Consider the following 24,488-nt stretch of genomic DNA (forward strand, 5'->3'; position numbering starts at 1 on the left):
GAAGGATAACTCAACACGAGACAGGATAAGAGTCAACAACAACATTAGGAAAGAAGTTGAGGTAAACAAATGCACCTCACCGGCTTTTCCTGCATTTAATTACCGATTTCGTCACCAAACATCTAGAAAATGCGATCCCTTATATTCATATCGCTATGTTTTAGTGTTGTAATGAGTCTTCGTGAGAACAAATACTCAGAAGATGCTAATACGAAGGTACATTTCGAAAGAAGCCCCTTCAGGATGGCCAAGCTGAATCTGCTCTGGGAGAAGGCGCTGAAGGTAAATAACAAACTTCTGCAGGTTCCTTTCGTGTTATTCAGAATATGGAGACAGTGAATTTCCTGTAATTTCTGTTTGTAATTCCATATGCACACTATGCAAATGCCATAGCCACCTGTTGCTTAGGGGAGATTTTCTTATTTACAATGCCGAAGCTTAGGCTACTTGGCCCTTGAAAGTCATTGCTACTGCAGTGCCTTTCAAGGCTAGCCTACGCTTAGCCTAGGGAAGGCAGGCTTTATTACCTCAGTAAATAAATTCTTTCTGAAACACACTAACCGTACCGTTTTTATTTGGTCTGTTTCTTATTCTGCAGTTTACCCTATGCAATTTTGACCTTAGGCCTAACCTAATTGACGGGGTGGTCGTAAAATTGAAGACTACAATTGCATATCTATGTTTTGTAAACTACTAGATTACATGAAAAATGGGCTCCGTGTTTATTGCAACTCTTTGGGGATGAAAGTAAAACATAAACAAGTGATGTTAAATATAAATGTAAACAAATTAAATAAAAATAAACAAAAACATAAATAACAGGAAGTAAATACTCCACAGTAGTAGTCTTCAGTTTTACTCTAGCTAGATCCATTAACAATACATTTTTACAACTGTTTATCTTTTTATATGCATTTTGATATAGGCAGTCAAATAGCTCAGGCACTAGGTTAGGTATGTGTGGATTCGCTGCATCTTGTTTGCATTTTGCAGTTTGTCAGTTGTCCAAGCTAAATTATTAATAAACTAATCCTTAATATAAAGTCATTGATTGCTACTGAAACAATATTGATTACTCTAATATAACTAGCCTATATAAATATGTCAAATATGTTAATTTTTGTAGAAGGACCTCATCTTTCTGGCCATGAATTTTAACATTCTGTTGGCCCACCAATTCAGAATTGCCATTTTTCTTGTTAGTGCCCATGTCTTTGGTGCATAGAGCATTACAGACCTCGTGTCATAAATCTTAGCTCTCTCTCTCTCTCTCTTCATATATGCTGTAGCTCTGCTTTATCTTCATGTCCTCATAACTCTTTATTCACTGTCCATTGTGTCTCTTTTATATTTTGGAGCAAATATTAACAATTATTATCTTGTAAAAACTTGTTCATTTTCTGCATGGGTGATTTCCTTTTGGGAGCTATTGTCCTAAAGACATTTCAAAGTGAATGTTGGGTGGAGTCTGAAAATTTGCAGAACGAAGAAATTGAGAAAATTCTCTTTTATATATCTGAAATTTAACCCATGTTGGAGAAGTGATTGTAAAGTGGTTGTAGAATAAATTAGAAAAAAAAAATAGATTGTTCATGTGCTATATTCATGTTCATGTCTTGTATTCTCTTAAGATTTGGACAAGGACCCTAGAGGTAATGTCAGATGATGAAAAGATCAAACAAGGAGAAGATATGAAATCATCTTACACTAGGAAATATTTTTGTCAGCTTGTCCATCACACTCAGTGAGAGAAATATGCTGCAAACATTATCATCTGGCATTTGGTTTTAGTAAGAAAATGGATTGTCGTTTCATAGCCAGGTTGTGCTACATAATGTTGGACTTAACCTAATTCCAGAAACAAACTGGTACAACTTACATTTTGTATAGTGTAGCATCATAATTAATTTTCTAGTAGGCCTTATGTTGTAAGGAATTACCAGCACAGTACATGCTAGCCAATCTATCCAAAATTAACCCACCAGAAGATTCCATGTTCCATTTAACTTGTTTTAGGGTACTGTGATTTGCTGTGATTTAATTTTTATAAGCGTAGAGTATTTGTGGATGAATTTTTAAATATCAAAATTAGATGCTATCCACTAACCATGTTTTGTTGGAATTCAAGTCTTTTAGTGTACTTTGATGAATCAAGTATTTGGTAACTAAAATTTTAACGTCTGTAATGTCATTGAACCGTGATGATCCCGCCAGCAATGGCATACACAGTAACTTTGTATGTGTGGTTGTTTTAACAATAGGTAAGTCACTGTCTTCAGATTATCCCACAAAGTTAAACTCTTTGTTAGAGGCTAGCCTAGCCTGTGCTATATGGCACTTAGGTATGCATTTTGCATTTGGATCTTGCATGTCCACCCTCATTTTCTGTTTTATCCTTTCATGTCCAAGGCAACTTGCAGTTGAAATGATAGCCTAAGTTTAGACCAAGGAGGCAAGGGATTGGCTACTTGTTAAAGGTGATTCATGTTAGTCCAGTTGATGTCATAACCAATAAGCAGTAACAAATTGACTTTTTAGAAATTTCTAGTGTTGGTTATACCGTGTACCCAATAACCACAGCCATCTTGATAAGATGTATTATCATTTAAGTTCCACAGTTATTTAACCCATCATTTGCAAAATTACAAATATTTAGTTGATACTGTAATGCTAATAATAAATACTGGTGCTGGTACAGTAGTTGAATCTGATATTTTATTAATGCGTATAATGAAACTGACCATGCAACTTTAAGTACTACATTCCCACTGTGTGAAATGTTCTGTCGCAGTACCTGATGTACTAGTCACTACTGTGTACATTTTCTGAAAAAACTTTACACTGCTATTCTGATGGGATTAAATGATGCTAATTCTGGAGCACTGTGCTGCAATGGAAAATTTAGCAGAACTTCAAGTGGTAGTATAAAATTAACAGATTTTTGCTATGTAATGAAATTGGATATTTATCATGTGTCATTTATTTGTCATTATGTCATTTATGAAATTGCAGAGGCTGTCCGAGCCCAAGCTGAAAACTCTTTTGTCAGAGCTAAAAGTACAGGATAAAGAAGAAATGACTTTGAAGAAACTGAAGTTAGATGCTGGTGACAAAGATGGTTTAAAAGAAGCAGAGCTGAGAAAAAAATTGAGAGGTAAGAAATGAATATTTTAGCTGTTGATTCAAAATACATGTACCTAAACTTAGTGCACTTCTGTACTTTGGGCATTAGGCTCTTATGATTATGATTATTTTATCCTGTTACCTTTGTAGAAGTAATAAATATTTAGGCAAATCTCTTAATTTGAATGTTAAATGTAAAGTATAGGTTAATTGAGGTAGGGAACTTTGTGGAATTGCTGTTGGTTGTAAGATGTCTTGAAAATATTCAAGTGAAGGCTATGATAAAGTCTTTGTTATTTAATAGACTTTGTTACCTATCAGAAAGCCAGACCCCCAAAGTGTCTGTTGAGTTGAGATGCTACTGTATACAGAATTCCATTTAGGAAAGAGGATAGTAATCAGATTATAGCTTTAGATTTTTTAATTGCTGATATATTATTTGGAGAATATTTTCATCTTAGTGTTTGTCTGATGTTTTCACCACTGTATAAAGGCAAAACATTAATTACATAACATTTACAAGTAAATTACACTACTGTAGTAGAATAAACAATTTTATTGTCTCTTTGAAATGAAAGTTTTTCTTTAACAAATGTACAGTGGATTCTGTATGTATATGACCATCAAATCTAGGATAATCTTTGTAATTTTTCTGTTATACATAGTTCTTTACAATAAAAAAAATTTTGTTCACGAGACTTACCTGCCAGATATATATATAGCTGTAGTCTCTGAAGGTCCGACAGAATTTCAAATTTCGCTGCACACGCAGTGGCCGGACAGGTGGTTAGTACTCATTCCCTTCGCTAGGCGGGTATCGAACCATTCCCATTTTCTATTCAGATTTTCTCTGTCGCGGACTGTCAGCACCTGTTGTCAGTTCCTCCGCTTTGGATTTCAATATTTTGTCATTTGAGTATTTTGGTTGTTTTGGTATCGACTTGGATCTGTGACATACGCTTTTTCTGGACCGTTTTTTGAATTTGGCCTTTGACTTTCTTTATATAATGTCTTCCTCTAGCTATCAATGTGTAGCTTGGTGGGTGTAAGTGAGGCTATCGAAGGCTTCGGTGAGCCCTCAATTTTATGTATGAAATGTAGAGGTATGGAAATGTTCTGTGGACAATCGTTGTAATGAATGTGAGGGATTATCTGAGGGAGAATGGAAGAAGTACAGATCCTATGGCGTAAATTGGAGCGTGATAGGGTGAGGAGGTCTTCCTCCAGGAGTGCTTCTGTGGACGGTCGGTCAGGGATTTCTCACGTTAGTAACCCCTGTAGCTTGTAGTCCTAACCTTTAGTGTTGCCTTGGGCCCTGAGGTTGTTGCAGAAAGTAATGCTCTGACTCTAGTTCTTGAGTCTATTCGCTCTTGAAAACAAAGCGAATGCCCTGCAAGCGCAAAGTGTAGTGTGTGTGTTAATCCCCTAGTGTTGTGGAGGGGCGTCAGATCGACCCTATAATGCTTCAGGCCTGGACCTCTGCCGAACTTCCAAGACCCGGGAGAGGGCAGCATGTCGAAAGCCGCATGAAGGCTGGGGACTCCCCCTCGATCTGGCGTCCCTTCGGCAGGTCCTGTTGACTCCACCCAGGCTGCCAGGATCGTGCTCGGCACGCATCCATAAGTACGCTTCTCGTCCTCCGACATGTCCTCCCTTGTCGAGGTTGGAGCGCTTCGGTTGGACTCGACCCCCTCATGAGAAGCCTGAGAGGAGAGGGCGCCCACGCCCTCTTCCTCTAGACGTTTTTCGTCACCTGAAAGTTTTCGAGGAAGTCCCTCATCGGAAGAAGTTTCGTTCTTTGAGTTTGGGCTGCTCAGCTAAGATGGAGACCTTTCCCCATTGGGAAAGAAGAAGCCTTCTCTCCGCTCGCTTCTCGCAAAATTCAGTCCGTCTGCTAAGAGCTGTGTCCCCTACTTGCCAGATTTTTGTTAGGCATGCAACAGCAACTGGATTCTCTTATGGATCGAAGTAGGGAAGGCCAGGCCGTCGTAAAGATTTGCATCTGCCTGTGAAAGTCTAGGCCTTCCCACTCTCCCGCCGTCGTCTTCGTCTGCTGCTTCTCCGGAAGCTTCTCGTCCTTGCGCCCCTAAGGAAGGTTTTAAAGAAATTCCTTCTCTCTTTGAAGATTTTGGCGTCTCTCGATCGCGCGCCATGTTCGGAGGTTCTAGCGCCAGCGCAGCTCCTCACGCTTCTCGCGCTCCTCACGCTCTCGCGCCTCACCCTGTGTCTCGTTGCGCGCCCACCCAGGACGCCGCGCTCTCCTTCGTGAAGCCTCTTCCGTGCCAGTTCACGGAGATCACGCGCTTCGCCAGGGCGCTACTCTCGCTCTCCTCGTGTTATCTCTTCTCATCATACGGATGTTGCTACCACGCCTGCAGTTTTCTTGATGACCAACTTCCACGTTTCTTCTGTTCAGGCTCATCAAGATTTAGCCTCTACTTCCAAGCATGTTAAGTCCCGCTGGCGTATCAGCGATTCGGACTCCTTCCTCCTGCTCTCCTGATCCTCCAGCTGAGGAAGAAAGAACCCTGCCGTCAGAACCACCGGTGAGAAACAAGTTCCTTCTGCTTCTTCGATTATCAGACTCTGACTTGTCTGTTCAGGATTTATTTCCGACACGTTTCAAGCTTCAGCTCTCGCTCCCTCGTCGCAGTTGGCTTCGTCTCAGCGAGAGGAAATCTCCTGGCTTTCTTAAAATGAAGAAGTCCTTCTCTACCAAGAAGGCTTTTAAGAAAGTTCAAGACTGATGTCTACTAGGAAGAACCAAGGGAAGACTTCTTTTGCTTTGCCTCCTTCTCGCTTGTCGGAAAATCCAGTATGGTACGACACAGGGGAAGATATGGGTTTGTCAGTTCCTCTACTTCTAAATGGGACTTCGGCTAGTCTTGTGGGCGCCTCTAGGGAGATCCCACTTGTCCTCTTCAAGGTTTCCTGGACTCTTACTGAAATGGACCACCACCTCAAAGGACTTTTCAAGACAGTGGAAGTTTTTAACTTTTGGACTGGTGTCTGGGGCGTTCTGCACACTAAAGGCTAATAGCCCTAGTTCTATTAGTCTGGGGGAGCTGTCCAGCGTTTTTCGGTGTATGGACAAGGCCAAGTCAGAGATGGCTCTGAAGATCTGACTTCTCAGTTTTCGTCCAGCTCTTTTAAAGAAGAGAGAGCATTGTTCTGCTCCTTTTTGGCGAATCTCGGTTTTCTCCTTCTCAGAAGGAGAACTTCAGTTCGCACCTTTCTCTAGCCATCTTCCCCCAGACCTTGGTTAAGGATACTCGCTTCCAGCCTTCAGGAGAGGCCACTCCAAGACCTCCTTTCCAGGTCCTCTAGCGTCCCTCAGCACCTTCTTGCCGTCTTCTGTGCCTCATCAGGCTAAAGAAGCAGCCCTTTCGTGGAGGCTCTTCCACGGTGTAGTTTCTCCAAACCCGCACCTCGAGGCAGAGTTTTCCTAGAGGCAAGGTCGTCCCCAAGAGGGCGGCAAGTGACTCGTTCTCCTCCAGATGCCAGTAGGAGCCAGGGCTTCTTCATTTTGCTCCAAGCCTGGAGAGAGAGGGGGGCAGACTCTTGGTCCCTCCTAAGTAGAGGATACCTAATTCCTTTCCTGACTCTTCCGCCTTGTCTTCGACCCCAGAGATTTTCTCCCAAGTGCCAGCCCCTGCCAAGCAGAAGATACTGTTCGACCTTCTCGACCAAATGCTCGAGAAGAGAGCAGTGGAGCCAGTCTTAGACACAAAATCCCCGGATTTTACAACAGACTGTTTCTGGTTCCGAAACATCCAGAAGGCTGGAGACCTGTCTTGGGCGTCAGCAGGCTGAAACGACTTTGTCCAGGACAAGTTCAAGATGGAACGTCTCAGTCTATTTTAGGAGCTCTTCGTCCCGGGTTGGATGGTGTCTTTAGACCTTCAAGATGCATACTTCCACGCCCCGATTCATCCGCTCGATGAAGTATCTCCGCTTTTGTCTTGAGGGCAAGACTTCCCAATTCAGGGCTCTCTGCTTTGGACTCAGCACAGCCCGAGGGTGTTTACTCTTCTCTCATGAAGAATATAAGCGAGGTGGTTGCACCTCTCGAGTCAGGATCTCTCTCTACCTAGGCGATTGGCTGATCCCGTGCTTCTTCAGCACGCAGTGTCTGGAGGACCTTCATTTTACTCTGGATCTAGTGGAGTCCTGGGACTTCTGATCAATGTAGAGAAAATCGTAACTGATCCCCTCTCAGTCCATCGTTTATCTGGGGATTCAGATGAATTCCAGCGGCTTTTCTAGCGTCTCCGTGCCAGAAAGGCAAGATTCTTTGTTAAAAAGTCGCAGTCTTCTTGGAGAAGGGGAAACATGCTCGGTGAGGGAATGGATGGAGTCTGCTGGGGACCATTTCCTCGCTATGGAGAAGTTTGTTTTTCTCTAGAAGGCTACATCTCAGACCTCTCCAGTTCTTTCTGCTGGAGAACTGGAAGAACAAGGAAGACTTGGAAGAAGAATTGAGGATCCTTCCCCATAAAAGACTCCCTCAAGTGGTGGCTCGATCCTGTGAAGTTGGGAAAGGATCTCTCTCAAGCTTCTGAGCCCGACCTAGTTGTTTTCCGACGCTTCTTTGGCGGGTTGGGGAGCAACACTGGGAGGGAAAAGTGTCAGGAACCTGGAAGGGCAACAGATTTCCTGGCACATCAACATCAAAGAGTTGGCAGCAATCTTCCTAGCCTCCAAGTCTTGAGTCTCTAGTTGCCAATCACATTGTTCAAGTGAACTCGGACAACACCACGGGCGTTGGCGTACCTCAAAAACAGGGCGGAACACACTCTCGTTCCCTGTTCGGCCTTGCGAAGGAGAAATTCTCCTCTGGGCTCAGGCTGCAACATTACAATCCTCACAAGATTTGTTGCAGGGGTAGAGAATGTTCGAGCGGACCTGCTCAGTCAGCGCCACCAACTTCTTCCAACGGAATGGACTCTTCATCAGGAGGTTTGCCAAGACCTCTGGTCCTTTGGGGTCGATCCTCTCGTGGATCTCTTGGCGACCTCCATGAGCAGGCTTCCATCTACTATCCCCTGTTCTAGACCCAGGGCAGTGGCGATAGATGCTCTTCTCTGGGATTGGACGGGTCTGGACGTTTATGCCTTTCCTCCGTTCAAAATTCTGGGAGAAGTGCTTCGCAGGATTCTCGGCCTCTCAGGAACAAGGATGACGGCTCAGCGCCTTCGTTTGGCCTTTGAACCAATGGTTCTCGAGAGATTCTCTTCTGGTTAGTGGACGTTCCCAGGTCACTACCTTTGAAACAGATCTGCTCAACAACCCCACTTCGCGAGATACCATCAAAACCTCCCGCTCTGAACCTGACTGCATTCAGACTATCAGTGTGGTCAGAGAAGCGAGGGTTTCTGGCAGTGGCTTGCAGGCCATCTTCTAGACCAGAAGAACTTCCTCTATCAAGAGGTGTATCAAGCGAAGTAAGGCAACCTTCAGAGGTTGGTGCAGAAAGAAGGAGTTTCTCTTCCTCGACCTCTTTGAGCCAAATAGCTGATTTCCTTCTCTTTTTGAGAAAAACTCAAGTTGGCAGTCCCAACTATCAAGGGAGTATCGAACATGCTTTCCTCTGTTTTCATAGAGACTGGTTGTGTCTAATAATAAGGACCTCCCGATCTCTTGAGATCTTTTGAAACATCTAAAGTTCCCCGGCCTATTCCCCTACTTTGGAGATTTGGATGTTGTCCTCAAGTTTTTAATAGCCAGTCGTTTGAGCCAATTCATTCAATCGTCTCTAAGGATGTTACTGAAAGACAAGTCTTCCTCATTGCTCTGGCGGCGAGAGTGGCGAAGTTCAGCTTTCAGCCGTCATGTGAGCTCAAGGGACACACTGCTGTCTGCTCGTTGTCCCTATTTTCTTGGCTAGAATGAAAAGGCCTTCTAATCCCTGGCCTAGATCGTTTGAGATTCAGAGTTTGACTGACCTAGCTGGACAGAATCCTGAGAGAGTTCTGTGCCCTGTTAGCGCTAAAAGTTTACCTTAGAAGGACTCAGGACCTCTGAGGGTCCCCTCGGACAATTATGGTGTTACGGTGAAACATCCTGTTAATCCCCATGTCGAAGAACGCGTTAGCATTCTTCATTAGGAATGTCATTAGAGGCTCATTCTTGTTACTGACGACTCAACTTTAAGTTGTTGAAAGTGACGCCCATGAAGTTAGGGCGATGCTACCTCCATGGCTTTCCAGAGAAATATAGCGCTCAGTGATATTATCAGTGCCACTTTTTGGAGAAGTGAATCAGTGTTTGCCTCACACTACTTAGAGATGTCAAGGTAGCTTATGAAAATTGCTATTCTCTCTGGGACCATCGTTGCTGCTGCTGCAACCTTGAGGTCAGGTGGTAGCTCTGCTCTATCCTTTAATCCTATTTAGGAGGTTTTTAATTGTGTTTTGTTGTGTTTTTATGGTTGATGGGTCGACTGATGGTGTCAGTCTTCCCAATCTTTACATAAATCTTAAAAAGTGCTGGTTAGGTGGTTGGTATACTCGTTTTGTCCTGGTATTATGATCCATGGTCTAGTCACATTGTGGTCACGCCCGTTGACAGATCATCTAGCAGTCGCCAGCTTTATAGGTCACTACCTGCTGGGGTCTCTAGTAAAGCAGAAGCAGGCTGGGGGTGACAGTAACCACTCAGTCATGCTCTGCTATCAGGTAAGGAACCAAAATATTTATCTCTTAAATTGTTTCCATTATTCACCAAGCTGTCTCTACCCCCTCCAAAGGTGGTATTCAGCTATATATATATCTGGCAGGTAAGATCTCGTGAACAAAATGATATTTTAATGATAAAATAAAGTTTGTTCATGCCCACTAACAGATATATATATTCATATTACCCTCCTCCTCCTCAGGAGACAGTGGCGTTAGAAAATCTGAATAGAAAATGGGAATGGTTCCTGATACCCGCGCCCCAGCGGCGAGAATGAGTACTAACCACCTGTCCGGCCACTGCGTGTACCGCGAGGTGAAATTCTGTCGGACCTTCAGAGACTACAGCTATATATATATCTGCCAGGTAAGTATGAACAAACTTTATTTTATCATTAAAATATCATTTTTTTCATGTCAAGTTATTAAGTGTGATGTTTAATGAAATTATCAGTTTCTTCTTATCATTTTTGTTGTGCTGATTCATAATGCCACATTCTTTTGCTAACTAAATTGAAGTTGAAAAATCTTGAAGTTTGAATAATGATGATTACCTTTAATTGTTAATGGGTGTGCACATAATTAAGCACTTACTAAGTTTACAGTATTTTTCTCCCCTTCACAGGTATAATGGTAAGGTACAAGTTAAGTGAAGACCTGATGGGAGGATTGCCCAGTAATGAGCCATACCAAAATGAAGTATATGATGAGCAGATAAATAAAGCTATCTTCAAGGATAAGAAGCTAAACAAGTTGTGGAACAAAGCAGAACAATCTGGATTCACAGGTAAAAATTTATCATTTTTTAATGTTTGTGGGTCAGATGTTTTCTATTGCACCCTAATTAACAACCATTGCACAGCTTATTACTAGACTACCAAAAGACAACATTAAAAAATTATGATATTAAGAAAATGGAAAACGTATCCAGCCAGTTTTCCAAGTGGGACAATAAAAGGCAAGGCAGTAACAACTTTCTAATGAATTTCACCCAAATTACATGTGTAATATGCTGTGTTGTTAAAAATATTGTTTGATTTTAAAAGGGGGTGAAAAGTAAATAATAAAGAGGTTTGGTGATTTCCACAACTGTATAACTCCTGTAACAGCTAAGCATTTAAACTCTGCAGCCTGATTAATAATCTTTATTCCTACAACAATACAGATCTCGATCTTTTATATGGATAACCTTTAGTGAGCTGGTTCGGTTGTTGAGGCATGACAGTATTTTCATGAATGGTGGCAGGCAGGTGAATGGTGGGATACCAAGTCAATGCATCTCCATTGCTACTCTTGTCATGGAACTTGACTTTGTGTTGATAGTTTAGTGTTGTTATTGATATAGGATCTGGCTGGCATCTTACAGGACCTATAGGCTTCCCTGTCCCTGGAATGTGAGGTCAAGGGGAATCTATAGAATTCTCTATGGCCCATTTCAAAAGTGTTTTTGACTGAGTAGACTTTGTCATAATGGATCTGATGGCATTGTGAGTAGTCTTTACCTCTAGCTCACTCATCAGTTTCTTGACTAGCAAAGCCGGAAAGAAGTATCAACTCATTTTATCAACTGCTCTGAGGTTTTCAAAGTCCAGTGCTGTAACCATATTAGATGAACCTCTCAAAATAGAGCCCAGGATGTTATTAGCCAGTGAATAAGGATCACATGGATATTCAGGATAGCTCTGTCTGATGAGGCTACCAAAATCTTAGCTTTCACCAGATTATCAGATTATTTAATAGTGTTCTTTGACAGTTTACTTGCTGACCCCAATACCCACTCTTGCCAGTAGGGAGCAGTCACTAAGATTTTTCTCCAAATCTCTCCCAGGAGTCCATCATTTATGGGATTAAGGTAATTACTGGTTTTGAAAGAACTGAGAAGGATCCTTGATAATGCTTTTATACTAGGAGGTACCTGTCTGACATAATTGGTACAACTGTCCCTTTAAGAGTTCCTTAGACCATGCATCAGGGAGAGGCTACTTGAGGTGTTGCCATAGGCTAATATTGTGAAGCCTTTGAAGTATTATTATTCGTCCTCTCCCTTGCTGTATGCAAAATTTTGTCATCGGCTACTACTGTGTGTAACTTAGAGCCTCTGTCTTCATCATGGTCTTAAGTTCCTCTGAGGAGGTTTCTGGTGCCTGTTCAGTTCTATCTCTTAACAAATCCAGTTGAGGATTTTGCCAAAGGGAGCTTTCTCCTCCACTTGCTGCTGGAAATTCCTCCTTGTATATAAGGATGTGAATTTCCTTTGGATATTGCTCAAAACATTGTGTTTTAAGTCCTGGAACCTCTTCCTCTTTGGGGAGATAATGGGGAGCTATATGATGTTCACACTGAATTTGCATCTGCTAATTGACTGCCTCCACTAAGGCTGAAGGATCCAGAGAATCAGTAAGATTCTTTATCCAGTGAGGCGTTTTTCATTGTTTCTGAATCCACAATCTGTGAGGGAGATATTGATATACCATTTTCTGTAGTCATCTTTGATCTCACACTAGTATCATCAGCTTCTGTGTTGGTTTAAGCTATGCCTGTTTAGTATAAAGTTGTGAAATTCCTTGATGAAGACTAGTGTTTAATGCAGCAGAAGGATTTCTCTTATTATATCAGAAGAAACTGCTACCATTTTAGAGTATATATTCTCCCTTTTTTGGCTCTTGGTCATATTATGATAGAACTGAGTTGTGTCCTTCACATACATTGTAACAGATTGGTGTGACCTCTTACTAAGTCTGCTTAATCCTTGGTAATAGAAGAGTTAAGTTCCTGACATGAAACACAGGCATGATAATGAGGTGCAACAAGTCACACACTTGATTTACCAAAGATGATGTGCTATAATAAACTTCAGTATTGTTGGAATTAAAGAAAGTCACAACTTCTAGAGGCCACCAGTGGTATATGAAGGATATTGTGGCACATTTGTTGTATGAGAAAGACATTTCTTATGTTCCAGGTATCATTCATTGCATTTATTCTCATGTACCCTCACGCAGAATATCATCATACGTTTATACACAACTGATTCCTCCTTTAATATATGCATATCATGTTAATAATGATATTTCACCATTTTGGCTTTACTGTTGCATCCAGGACAGTCATTTGTGCAGATAGCCAGAGATTGTCCCGACTGTTACATTTAATTTGTGTCCTTTGTTAGTTTTGTATCATTCCGTAAGATTACACAGTAAGAACTTACTGTATACTGGTGCTTGCTTTCACCCACTGTTAGTGTTAAACTAGAATTCCATAAACATCAGTCAGTGGAATGGGTCTTCCACTCAGTTCAGATGTACAGTATACTTCTTTATCTGTGAGGTTGGAATAGACACCTCTGCAAGTTTGAGTGTGGTGAAAGTCATGCATCCCAAAGTAATGTAGTAGAAGTAGTGTCTGCCAAAACTAACGAATAGAGCTGCATGCACCACTTGAGATCTATTAGAATGTCCACAAAATATCTGAAAATGTTGATCCTCAACTCTGTAGAAGCTACACCACCACAAGTCAGTGGGTGAGCTTTATCCAGCCGAATAAAACCACTTAAGCTTAGTAAGCTACCAGAGACACAGCGGTGATGGGGTAGCCCCAGCTTATGTTATATCTTAGCATTAGTGCATCTGCTCAAGCTGTCTGGAAACTTTATGGATTGATCCTGTAAAACTGTTGAATCATTAGAGTTGCATACTCAACTTTTAGGCATTACACTTGTTACTACAGGCATCATCTTTGAGGTCATGGGAACAGAGACAATAACTATACAGTTGACCCCCGGTATTTGCAGGGAATGCGCACCACAACCCCCTGCAAATAGCTAAAATCCGCAAATACTTGACACCCCTCTAAAAGCACTTATAACTGCCTATTTTGGTAATTCAAACACCAAAAAATCCCTTTAAAAATGCTTTTACCTGAGCATTTTAATAGTTTTATCGCAAAAAGTGCATTTAGTCACAAAAATGATAAGGAAATACAGTAATTTGTGAATATTCCTCTGTGAAAAACATTGTGAATAGGCAAATTTTCTGCGAATAATGTGTATCTACATTTCACTGGAAAATCCATGAATAGGTGAAGCCACGAATCCAGAACCATGAATAGGCGGGGGCCCACTGTATTTAGGAGCAAAAACAGGTGGCAGAGTACCCAACCAAAATCACCTGTTATGTTATCTCAAAAAATCTGTTACTTCTTAGATCCTTTTGGCACTCCAAAACTTGGCAGTTTGGGTTCCAGAGTCTTTACTTGCACCTGTGAAAAATTTAAATGAGTGTCCATGTATGAATCTGAGAATGGCAGTGAACTAAGGTTTGTTATTGGTACCAGATCCACCTCCACATTTGTGGCATTCATTAAAAATCCCTCTTGAGAGAATGACCACCTGTTATGGTGATGATAGGGACTGTAACAGTATTCTAAGCTTTGTTTCATCCTCTTATGGAATGTAGCAAAAAGATAACTTTAATTGGAATTGGAATATAAAATTTAGGCCAAAGGCCAAGTGCTGGGACCCATGAGGTCATTCAGGACTGAAAGAGAAGTCAAGAGTAAAGAAGGTTCTACAGGTGTGACAGGAGGAAAATCTCGCAATTGCACAATGAAACAATTATTAGAAGTTGGAAAGTAAGGTGGAAGAAAGATAATATGAATGGAGGTGCAGTAAAAGGAATGAAAGGGGTTGCAGCTAGGGGCCAAAGGGACACTGCAAAGAACCTTAAGCAATGCCTACATTGCACTTCATGAGGTGCACTGACAGCATTACCCTCCCTACAGGAAAAATAACTGTAATATACCCATTCATAATTCCTTAGCATCCCAGGGATCCTTACTAACCTTGGCGAGGTACAGGCCAAAGATGTTCCTGAAAACTCAAATGTCCAGTTAATTGTAGACATTTTCTCCTTGTATTGCAATTAGAATAGGGATCTTTCTTTATACTTGCCATACAACTTACACTGTTTACAAACAACACTCAGACACCCACATTGTTGCATGATGACACAAGTGTACACAGTTGAATACTTTTCCGTTGAATTAATAGAACAGGCTGAAGCTAAATTTAATAGGCATAAATGTATGCATACCACAAATCTTAAATTGCACTCACTATGTGTTAAAACATGATTAAATACCTTAACTGCAAAGGTCAACTTTATCTGTACTAAGTTTTTATCAGAAAAGCACTTGCATGTCCAAGTATTACCAAATCTAGACCAAAGTGGTATAATGAGCAGACTAGTTACCCAAAGAGTACAAACCACAAACATGGAAAATACTGTTATTTACAAGGAGCCAAAAAAAATCCTGGTCACTTATTGGTCTCAGCAGAGAAAACGCTTGTCAACCCTATAGAAATTAATTTAATGGTTTTAGAATAAAAATGCAGTCACCATAAAAGTAGAAAATGAATTTATGATTAAATATTAATGGAAAAAGAATGATTATGAAATTGGAGAGCCTGTTTGAAGTAAAGTCTGGGGTTACCAAAGCATAGGTTTGCTGTGTAAGACAGGCACTCAGGGAATGAGTGTCTTCTGTGAGAAAGGAGCCTTGGAGGCTGGATGTTATACCTTATCAAGTGTAAGTCACTGTTATCTTGAAATTTTGGATCATTTCCTTAGAGCTGCCTACTACAGGATTAGGCTAATGTAAAATACTGTAGTGGTTTTGTGATAGAACAAATGCGTTGTATTGAATTTTAGTTTACCTGTTCTCTGTTATGCATTTTCAGGTGTATAAACTTGCACTGAAAATATGCACATTTGCCATCAGTAATTTTGATGAGATACTGATTTATCAATTTGTAACTGCCTCCTTTCTCTCTCACCTTCTACTTCTAGTAAAATGTGGTACCCATTTTTAGATGGGTTGACTGGGTGAGTGGCATGTGGAAATCAAAACCCTGCAGATTTTTGCTATCATTATAAAATAGCTCAATCAAACCTTTTTGGTTATACAACTCTACTGATACTACAGTATACAATACTGTTTTTCATGGACACTTACATGAAGGGTAACAATCAGTCAAAGACCAACCCAGATGTTCAGCCCTGTGGAAATGTTTTATCACGAGCCATGTGTGTATTGACATTGATTTACAGGAGGAATTTTCTTGTTAAAACTTTCTTAATATGGGGCCTGTTAAAATTTCGGCCTATTTTTAGCTAGGAAACTCATGACATTTATCAAATGTGAAATGTATCAAAGAATTAAATACTTTATGTTGGAGTAGAACATTTCTTGAATTTAGGATTTTAAATATACAATTCCACCAAATACTACCTTATCCTTGTAAACCAGTTTGATATAGCTATGTTACATGTTAAATATCTTTTCAGAAACGGAATTGAAAGCTCTTAAAGAGGAATTCATGCACCACCAAGAGAAGGTTGATGAATATTATTCACTAGTCACCAAAACCAAAGTTAAAGAACAAAGTAAGTGGATTTGATATTTATATTGCAGTGCGCTTTGTTACATTTGCTCCGGGAAGTTATTTCACTTCAAGGCTCTGTGTTTTGGCTTGTGTAACCACCACTCAAGTCTTCACCCAGACTGCAGTTGTAAAATGGCCTCACAGGAATGGATATGGAATAATAAACCTGACTTAGTTGTTTGACCCATGGATATTTGATGAATAGCCCACATGATCCAATCTCTGTATGTATAGAATGTGATGTACAGTAACGCTAACAGTAGATATTTTTGTGTGAATGTCACAGATATAATTGACAACAAGTGCCTGGCTGCTGAAACAAATCACTTAAAGAAATTTTGTTAGAATCACTGTCATTTTCAATTAATCCAATTATAACATTTTTAAAAAGCTGTAATTTAGTAAATAAAATAAAATTTTGTTGTTAATAAAGATAGATCTTTTATGGCAGCCTTGTGAGAGCTAAATAAATTAGCTTACTGGTCTGGTTAAACTACTACTACTGCTAATAATTAGGAATGGTATCAGGCTTTACTGGTACTTAAGTGACTGATTGGTGAAGGCAACTGTACTAAGATGTCATGTGTCCTAGGAATATGCAGATGTCAGTAGTTGTCATCCAAATCTGAAAGGGTTAAAAACTTGAAAACATATTGTATGATATGTTTTCATGTTTTATCTTTTATCTTTTTGAAGTTTTATCTTTGTTAGGTATCTTTTAACTAGATATCTGTTAGATATCTTTTAACTAGATACCTAACAAAAGAAATGTCACTCATACAAAATAAAACCATAGAGAACACCAATGATAAAGTAATTTTATAGGGAATAATCTAATATAGGAAAATTATTTAGCAAAAGGATATATATTATAGACATGATGTGTTGTTCACATTAAACAAGAGTCAAATGTAAACTAAATAAATGTAGGTGCAGTAGTAAAAATTCAAGAAATAAGAAATATAATTTCTGAACATAGTCTACTAAAATGTAATATACAAAGAAGGTAAAAGGAATTGTAAAACATGACAAGCATCTCCCTCCTCCAGTAACTGACTCGTCACTATCCCTGATTTTACTTTGACTTATTTTTCCATTTTCTGTATGTAAAAGGCAGTTAGGATGTACCGTAGTGAATATATTTGGAATTGAATGTTGAAACCTCTTGAAATTTTAGATGCATCTTATTGTATTATTGAAAAGTCTTGTCATACTTTCTGTTTGGCTTAGATTGATAATCTGCTATTTGCTTATATAATTCACTCTTTGATAACTGAGTATTCTTCTAGGTTTTCCATTTTCCTTCTTTGTATATTGACTAGAGTGATTTTGCTCATTGATGTTCACATACGCTTTATGCTGTACATGACTTGTCTCTTGAAGGGTATAGGTATTATTAAGGTAATCTTGACAATTTGTGAAATTTTTATTTTGCAGGCCTGTATAATGTAACTTTTATGTTGTCTAGGTAATATTGTAGTAGTAATAGTAGCAGTGCAGAAGTGTATTCCATTTTTTTTTTTTTATGAGCAAAGATAACGGGCACATAATCTAATGGTTTTTAATTTTGTTCTGCAGATGATTTGGAAAATGACATTCGAAAGATAGACCTCTTCCAGGAGTTGGAGGCTTCAGATAAATACTCAGAAGACCCAACCAATACTATTCGGTTAGTGTTTTTGTACTGATTTTATTTTATACTGTAAAATAATACTATAGCCTCATATTTATAATAAATTTATCTAAAGTAGAAAGTATGCCAGCTGTAATTCAGCACTTGGATACTACAGAAATGGAGTACCCTGTATATGAATTTACTTTTAAAGCAGTTGTTACTGAATTTTTAGGTATACTAGATGTACATGTATTATGTAGTAACCCCTCATTAATTCGCACTAGTTGCTAGTAGGTCCAAGGAGGTGCAAATATGTCGAAAGTGTTAGGCTACCCCAAAATCCTACCCTAGCCCTGTCTAGCCTCTGAAAACATACACTAACTGAAAAAATTGTGTTGAATCAAAAAATAAAAATTATGATCTTTTTATGATCACTGTACTTTGAGCAAACTAATCAATAATAACGTATAAACGTGTCACTCAAGCCTAGCCTACCCAAGTTATGTGCTCATGATCAAGGTGACGATTATCAAACAATAGGAATGCAATGTGGAAGTTTATAAATGTGAAAAGTAACATTAAAATAAAAACAATGGTCACACTAACCAGAAAAGCTGAATGGCAATGCACAACATAAGTGTGATTCTACTGCACTCTAGTTCACTAGACTCCCCTATTATTTATAATCTGCAATTATATTCACACTTTTCCCAGTTAAATTTTGCAGTTAAAAGATGGATTACTAAACAAAGTGTGATTTTTAACAAGATTATAATCATTATCTCCCGTTTCATACTTGATTTGCTTTAAGGTGGGTAATGAAAAGAAATGGCTTTCAAACATTTTGTTGAAAAGTTTCACAATATTAAGGATTGAGAATTTTCACAATGAAATTATCACTGCTGTTATTGGAATATGACAAGAGCTTGATGGACTGATTGAAGTTGGCGTTAGTACTTGCACAACAGAGGAATGCTTTGCAACTTCCTGAAAAAGCTGAATAGTTTAAAAAGACAGAAAATTCATGTTCATTATTTTTATCTAAAATTTTTTTCATTACAGGGAAAAACACAGAGAAATAAAAGATAGCTACCATCGTTTACACAAAATAACATCCACTGGACCAGAAAGTAAAGAATTTATTGAGCCTAAAGTATCAGGATTATGGAAACTTGCAATTCGAGGGGACTTCACTCCAGAGGAACTGGAGTCTCTTCATGTAAGTACAATACAGCATCTGTATTTTAATATAAAAAATAGTCTTTGAGTATGGTTGGTAATTGAGCTGACAAAGAAAACAAAATCTTTAGTTGGAAAACAGTGCTAGTCTGTGTTAGCCATCTCATGTTGGAAGAGTTACCAGTAAGCAAGCAGATTGTATTTCATAAATTAGATAATTGAATTTGGCACCAATTGATTTAGATATCCGTGTATGGGTTAAGACAGCCAGGTTAAATTGTATGTTATTTTTTTCTCATATTAGTAACACTGTATAAGAATATATTATTAATACTATTTACACCAAGGGAGTTATATTTTTTGCTTGATTTGTTTTTATTTTTACCAGCATTATTCAAAAGATTATACATTACAAGTCTTTCCAGAAGCTGGGCATCATGACTGTCAATAGGTGGTTAGGTTTTGGTATAGATAGGAATGTGATTGTTTCCTGTGTTTCAGGCTTTAAAAACAAACCCTATGCACCATAACTGTAGATTAGATAACAAAATTTTATAATTACTTTACAGTTGGCAACTAGTAATTAGTTTTTGGGAGAGAGGAATGTAAATTTTTGGGAGAAGGAACATTTTAGTGGAAATGTACCGCACAATCTTGATCAATTGGAACTATTTGATATGAGATGTAATGTTTGCGATTTAAGTGGATATGTACATGTGTAGTCTGCATATAACTGAGACAGAAATATCTGTTGCTTATGGCCGATCACTGAATATTATTGTTATGGCCCGTTAGCATTCATCTTAAAGTATTGACATCCTCTTGTATATTCAGACATTAATGAACACACGAACCCATGCTGAAGTTCATTGCCATCTTAAAGAGGTTTATGTCAGCTTTTTTCCTTTAAAAGGTTAGACAGAATATGATTTCTCTCCACTCATCTCTCTTGTATGCTCTTTTTGTCTGAACTTCCATCAGGTCTTCAAATGTTAGTCTGTCCCCTTTATACATGATTTCCTTGGCCTTCCTACAGGTCTTTGTTTCACTATTTGCCTATCTACTGTTTTTTCTTATCAGTGCTTGTGGTTTCTGCTGCATAGAATAGCTCAGGTCTACCTCTTTAAAGACCTGCCCATCTATCACAGAAGGGTTCTCAACTTCTTTCTTTTCCCTATTTGCTCGTGAAATACCTTTTGCCATGTATATTTCGTAATTCCAACCACCTCTTCTGACAATGGTGCGCTGTACTAAGTTTACTCCTACACCTTTCCCCACAGTATCTGCATGGCCACTTCCATATTGTATTTTTACTTTGCTTCCCTTTAGTTACGATAAACTTTGTTTTGCTTTTCTTGATTAACAGTACTGTCCTCTCCATTCCAGTCTTCCTTCTTTTAAAAATTTCCTCCATCTCTTCCTCATATTTTTCTATTAGCATTAGGCCATGTACATAAAGCAGATTCCAGGGGCCCCCCTTATCCTGCACTCCTTGAGGAACAGCAAAGAGCTGGACACCAACATCTATTTTAAATTCTTCTGATAACCAAACATTGTTTTCACTCTAGATCTAGTGGTATGGTTGAGTAACATTACCTTAGTGAGTCTTTTTGGTATAACCACCCTTTGTAATGCTTCTTTATTTTGGCACTCTATCAAATGCCTTCTCTAGATACAAATATGATGTATTTCTTCTTTTCATGGTACTCTTTCTGTAATTGCCTCATAAAGATTGCTTCTGTTGTTGATCTTTCTGGCATGAAGCCAAACTGACAGTTATTGATTTAAAGATTTTCCAAAACTGATTTTCATTGCATGCTTGTACATATTTTTATTCCTCTGTAATATCCACAGTGCAGTGCATCTCATCTTTTGATGCTCACTTTTGCTGTAATGCTTTTTTCCCACTCTTTAAGGTATTCAAATGAAATAGAACTATGTAGGAAAAAAGGTTTTTTATGTTATTGCAAAATACGAATTTTCCTGGGGAGGGTGCAATAGCCTTCACCATGTTTTTAAAAGGGGCCCTGTTACTCAATAAAGGTTAAGAACCACTTGATTAAAGAAAGACTGCAAAGAACATTTTGTATAATCTACAGTAATGTAGGGTATTCTGTAAGTGGTAACTCTCCAAAAAGGACTATAACATTGGTAACTGTTACAAGTTTGCTTTGTAGTGATGTTAGAAATGACTAATTTTTAAATTATGGGGTTGCCACTTACAGTATGGAGAGTAACTTTAGGGGTAATGCCGTATTGAAGTTTGTCAATCACCAAAAGTCTACTTTTTCAACATTCTTTGAAATTTGGACATAATGATAGCAAAGAAGCTTGTTAATTTTGTGTTTTCACTGTATTTTGTAAAATACAGTGACTGAGAAATATACTGACAGTTAGCCTGTGTAGTAACCAAAATGTTACTCCTTTCAAGACTTAAAGAATCTGACATAAAGTACACACAATTTTTTCCTATGAATTGTTTTAAATATTAATGTTTTGTCACAGACTGAGTTGAAACACTACGAACACCGTTTGTTGAAAGTTCGCCATATGACTGGTCAGCTTAATGTACTCCAAGCACGTGCAGGGGAGGACATCGAAAAACTGCAGACCTCTGAAGGCCAGCGACTAATGGAAGAACGTGTTGCCAAACAGCAACGAAAAGTAGATAAGTTGCATGAAGACCTAGAAATGAGGATTCTACAACGACATTTGGAGTTATAATGTCAATAATGTGTTCTACAGTGTAAGGTCACATCCAGTATTGTAATGCAATAGATAATTCCTGATTAGAGCATATGTAATCTCAAATGTAAATGAGGGCATCATAGGCATTTTTTATCGCAGATTTTGTTTGCGATCAGTTTGGTTTCATTACAGATGGTAATAGTGTAGAGTATTATTGATGGTAATAATGTAGAGTATTATTTTTACTACCATGTTAAGTAATGTTATGCAGGGAAGTTACAGTTCGGGAAAGGAATTTATTTTCAGTTAGTTTTCGTACATGTTGATTCTAAACCTGTAGACCATAGGTTTTTACTTTGTGTAATTGCACACTTTTAAGATTAAGAATGGCATCAGTGGTAGCCGAATAATGTTCACTGTATTCCAAGTGCATGAACAGCATAGTATATGGTGTTATGAATGACTTATTTATATAAATGGTATTTGAAGAGGCTCTGCCAAATTGTTAGCAACTCATGGGTCAAGAATCTGTTTTTGATACTTTTTAAAGATGAAAATATGAAATTTATGATACACAGTGAAAATTTGATATGATGGGGTACTAATGATTAATTTGGTTGTGTGGTTTAGAGATTTGAGTGCAATATGTTGTTGTGCAGGCAAGAGTGCAACATGACTAATGGGCATCATAGTAGATATTTTGTTATATATTGCATTTTGAAGCACTGTATTTTATGTTTTAGTTTGCTACTCTTGAATGCTCAGACCTTGTAGGTCTGTAGTGTTTAGAGGTTGATATATAATTGATAGCCTCTGAGAATGCTGAATTGTTTAAATACATGTAACAGCTTCATTAACACATCAAGTGAATGTCACAGCTATGAAACTTAAATGTGTGCTTTTCAAGATGGAGAGCAGGAATTAAGTTCTATTTTCTTATTAGTAGCTAGACTTCTTTTGTCAAAGATATATGTATATTTTAAATGTTTCTTTATCTTGAAATAGGCAGTCAGTTAAGAATCACTTCTTCCATATTCTACATTAACAGGTTTTGTTAGAAAAAGAAGAGCCACATAACCGTAAGTACACCGTGAGTACAGTATACTATGGAGAAATTGTTTATTTTTATATGACTTGAAAGATTCAGTTAATGATGCTTACATTTATATCTCTTAAATAACCATTTAGAAAGATAATGTAGAGCATTTGAAGTTGGTGATTCTGTTTGTGGTAATGCATCATTGAAAGCTATAAAGTAGTTTCTTAGTTTATTTTAGTATCAACTTTAAGGACCAAGGCTTAGGTAGTTGTAGTAAATACTTTAGGTTCAGTTGTGTAGATTTCAGTTACCTTTCATATTCGGTGTTTCATGATTTAACAGAAGTAAATAATTATGGAAAGAAAATTTTATAGAATTTCTGCTTTTTGTCATATACAGTACTAAATGATTTATTATTAGTGTAATTGTTAAAAATACATAACTTTTCATTATCCTTTGTTGTTTACTTGGAATAACTATCAGGTTATTAAACTTATAAGTATTTTGAGATTACTTTTTTGGGGGGGAAGATAGTGTAAATTGTAGAAAATAAATGCTTGTCCAGAGCTTCCTTATGAAGGCTTGAAAATACTGTATAACAATATGGTTAGCCAGAGTATATGACAGTATCTCAGAAACTAATTTTGTAAAGCTGAAAACTAATACATTTTAGTATTACGTAGATACTTTGGAATTTAGAAGCTGTATTTTTTCATACTTTTATAAAGTTAGTCTGTTGTTTTGTAACATTAGATCATTGTACTTTGGCTTATAAATTAATAGTTGTTGCACTTTACTATTTACATTCATTGTTAATTTTTTTTATCCATAATGTGTTCCTTGTGGTCACTCTTGTCTGTTCTTAACATACCACAGTTTTTCAGTACTCTCCAAAACTGCTGTTTACAATAAAAATAGAATGTATTCCATGCATTTAGTTACTGCAGATGTACTGTATGGTATTTTCCTCCCTAGTAGAATAAGGTAAATGGTTCCTCAACTAACGTCTGTTGTAGTACCATGAGCATACAAAAATGCATACTGTAATATAACAAAAGTAAAATTATTACATTTAAATTACAAAAGTGACTTAGAGATTGCAAAGATTTCTTAGCATTAAATGTAAACTGGCAAGAACTTAACACTTCTACTCTCTCGATTTGAAATCCTAACAGGTGCTGTTAGGCAAAGTTCTCTTCAAAGAGATAATTTCTCTCTCATTTTAAGTGATGCATAAATTTCTTTACCCCTTTCAGGAGAGTTGTTTCTGTAATTATTACATTCATATTATTAGGTTGTTGAACTAGACCACATAGTTAAAATGTTTAGCTAACATGTCTAGACATGTAGTATTTCAGTAAGATGTAGTCGTGTCACTTGATATCTGGAAGTTCTTTGCAGTTCCAATGGTGTGAGAATTTGTGGTTACTTTTGTGCTGCTTGTTCTTTATCAACTGCTTGCTAAGTCATTCTCCAAAGGGGTTTTTGATTGGAGTCAGGAAGCTCAGTTACCATGGTCCACCATCTTACACTTTGCATCCTTTGACCACCAGTTGTACAGTGAAACTTAACCTTCATTACCTTTTGTGTTGGTGAGCACCTTTTGACAATGGTTGGCCCTCCATAACTAGCTTTTGAAGACTTTGTTTTATTTGGCTTTGAGAATTCAAATCAATGAATTCTGCTAAGAATACCTTAGTTGCTCTTTTGAACATCAACTTCTCCTTG

General features: G+C 38.2%; 1 protein-coding gene across 1 annotated transcript; it reads left to right on the forward strand.

The window, feature by feature from the left end:
- Positions 1–23,708, forward strand: LOC136836417 (alpha-2-macroglobulin receptor-associated protein). Its single transcript, XM_067100633.1, has 7 exons — positions 1–282; positions 3,013–3,154; positions 10,423–10,584; positions 16,142–16,240; positions 17,818–17,908; positions 18,917–19,073; positions 21,539–23,708. Exons 1-7 carry the CDS (start codon positions 130–132, stop codon positions 21,755–21,757), a joined length of 1,023 nt encoding a protein of 340 aa, XP_066956734.1. The 5' UTR covers positions 1–129; the 3' UTR covers positions 21,758–23,708.
- The last annotated feature ends 780 nt before the right edge of the window (positions 23,709–24,488 follow it).

Source organism: Macrobrachium rosenbergii, chromosome 56 (assembly GCF_040412425.1).
Source record: "Macrobrachium rosenbergii isolate ZJJX-2024 chromosome 56, ASM4041242v1, whole genome shotgun sequence".
Lineage (NCBI taxonomy): Eukaryota > Metazoa > Arthropoda > Malacostraca > Decapoda > Palaemonidae > Macrobrachium > Macrobrachium rosenbergii.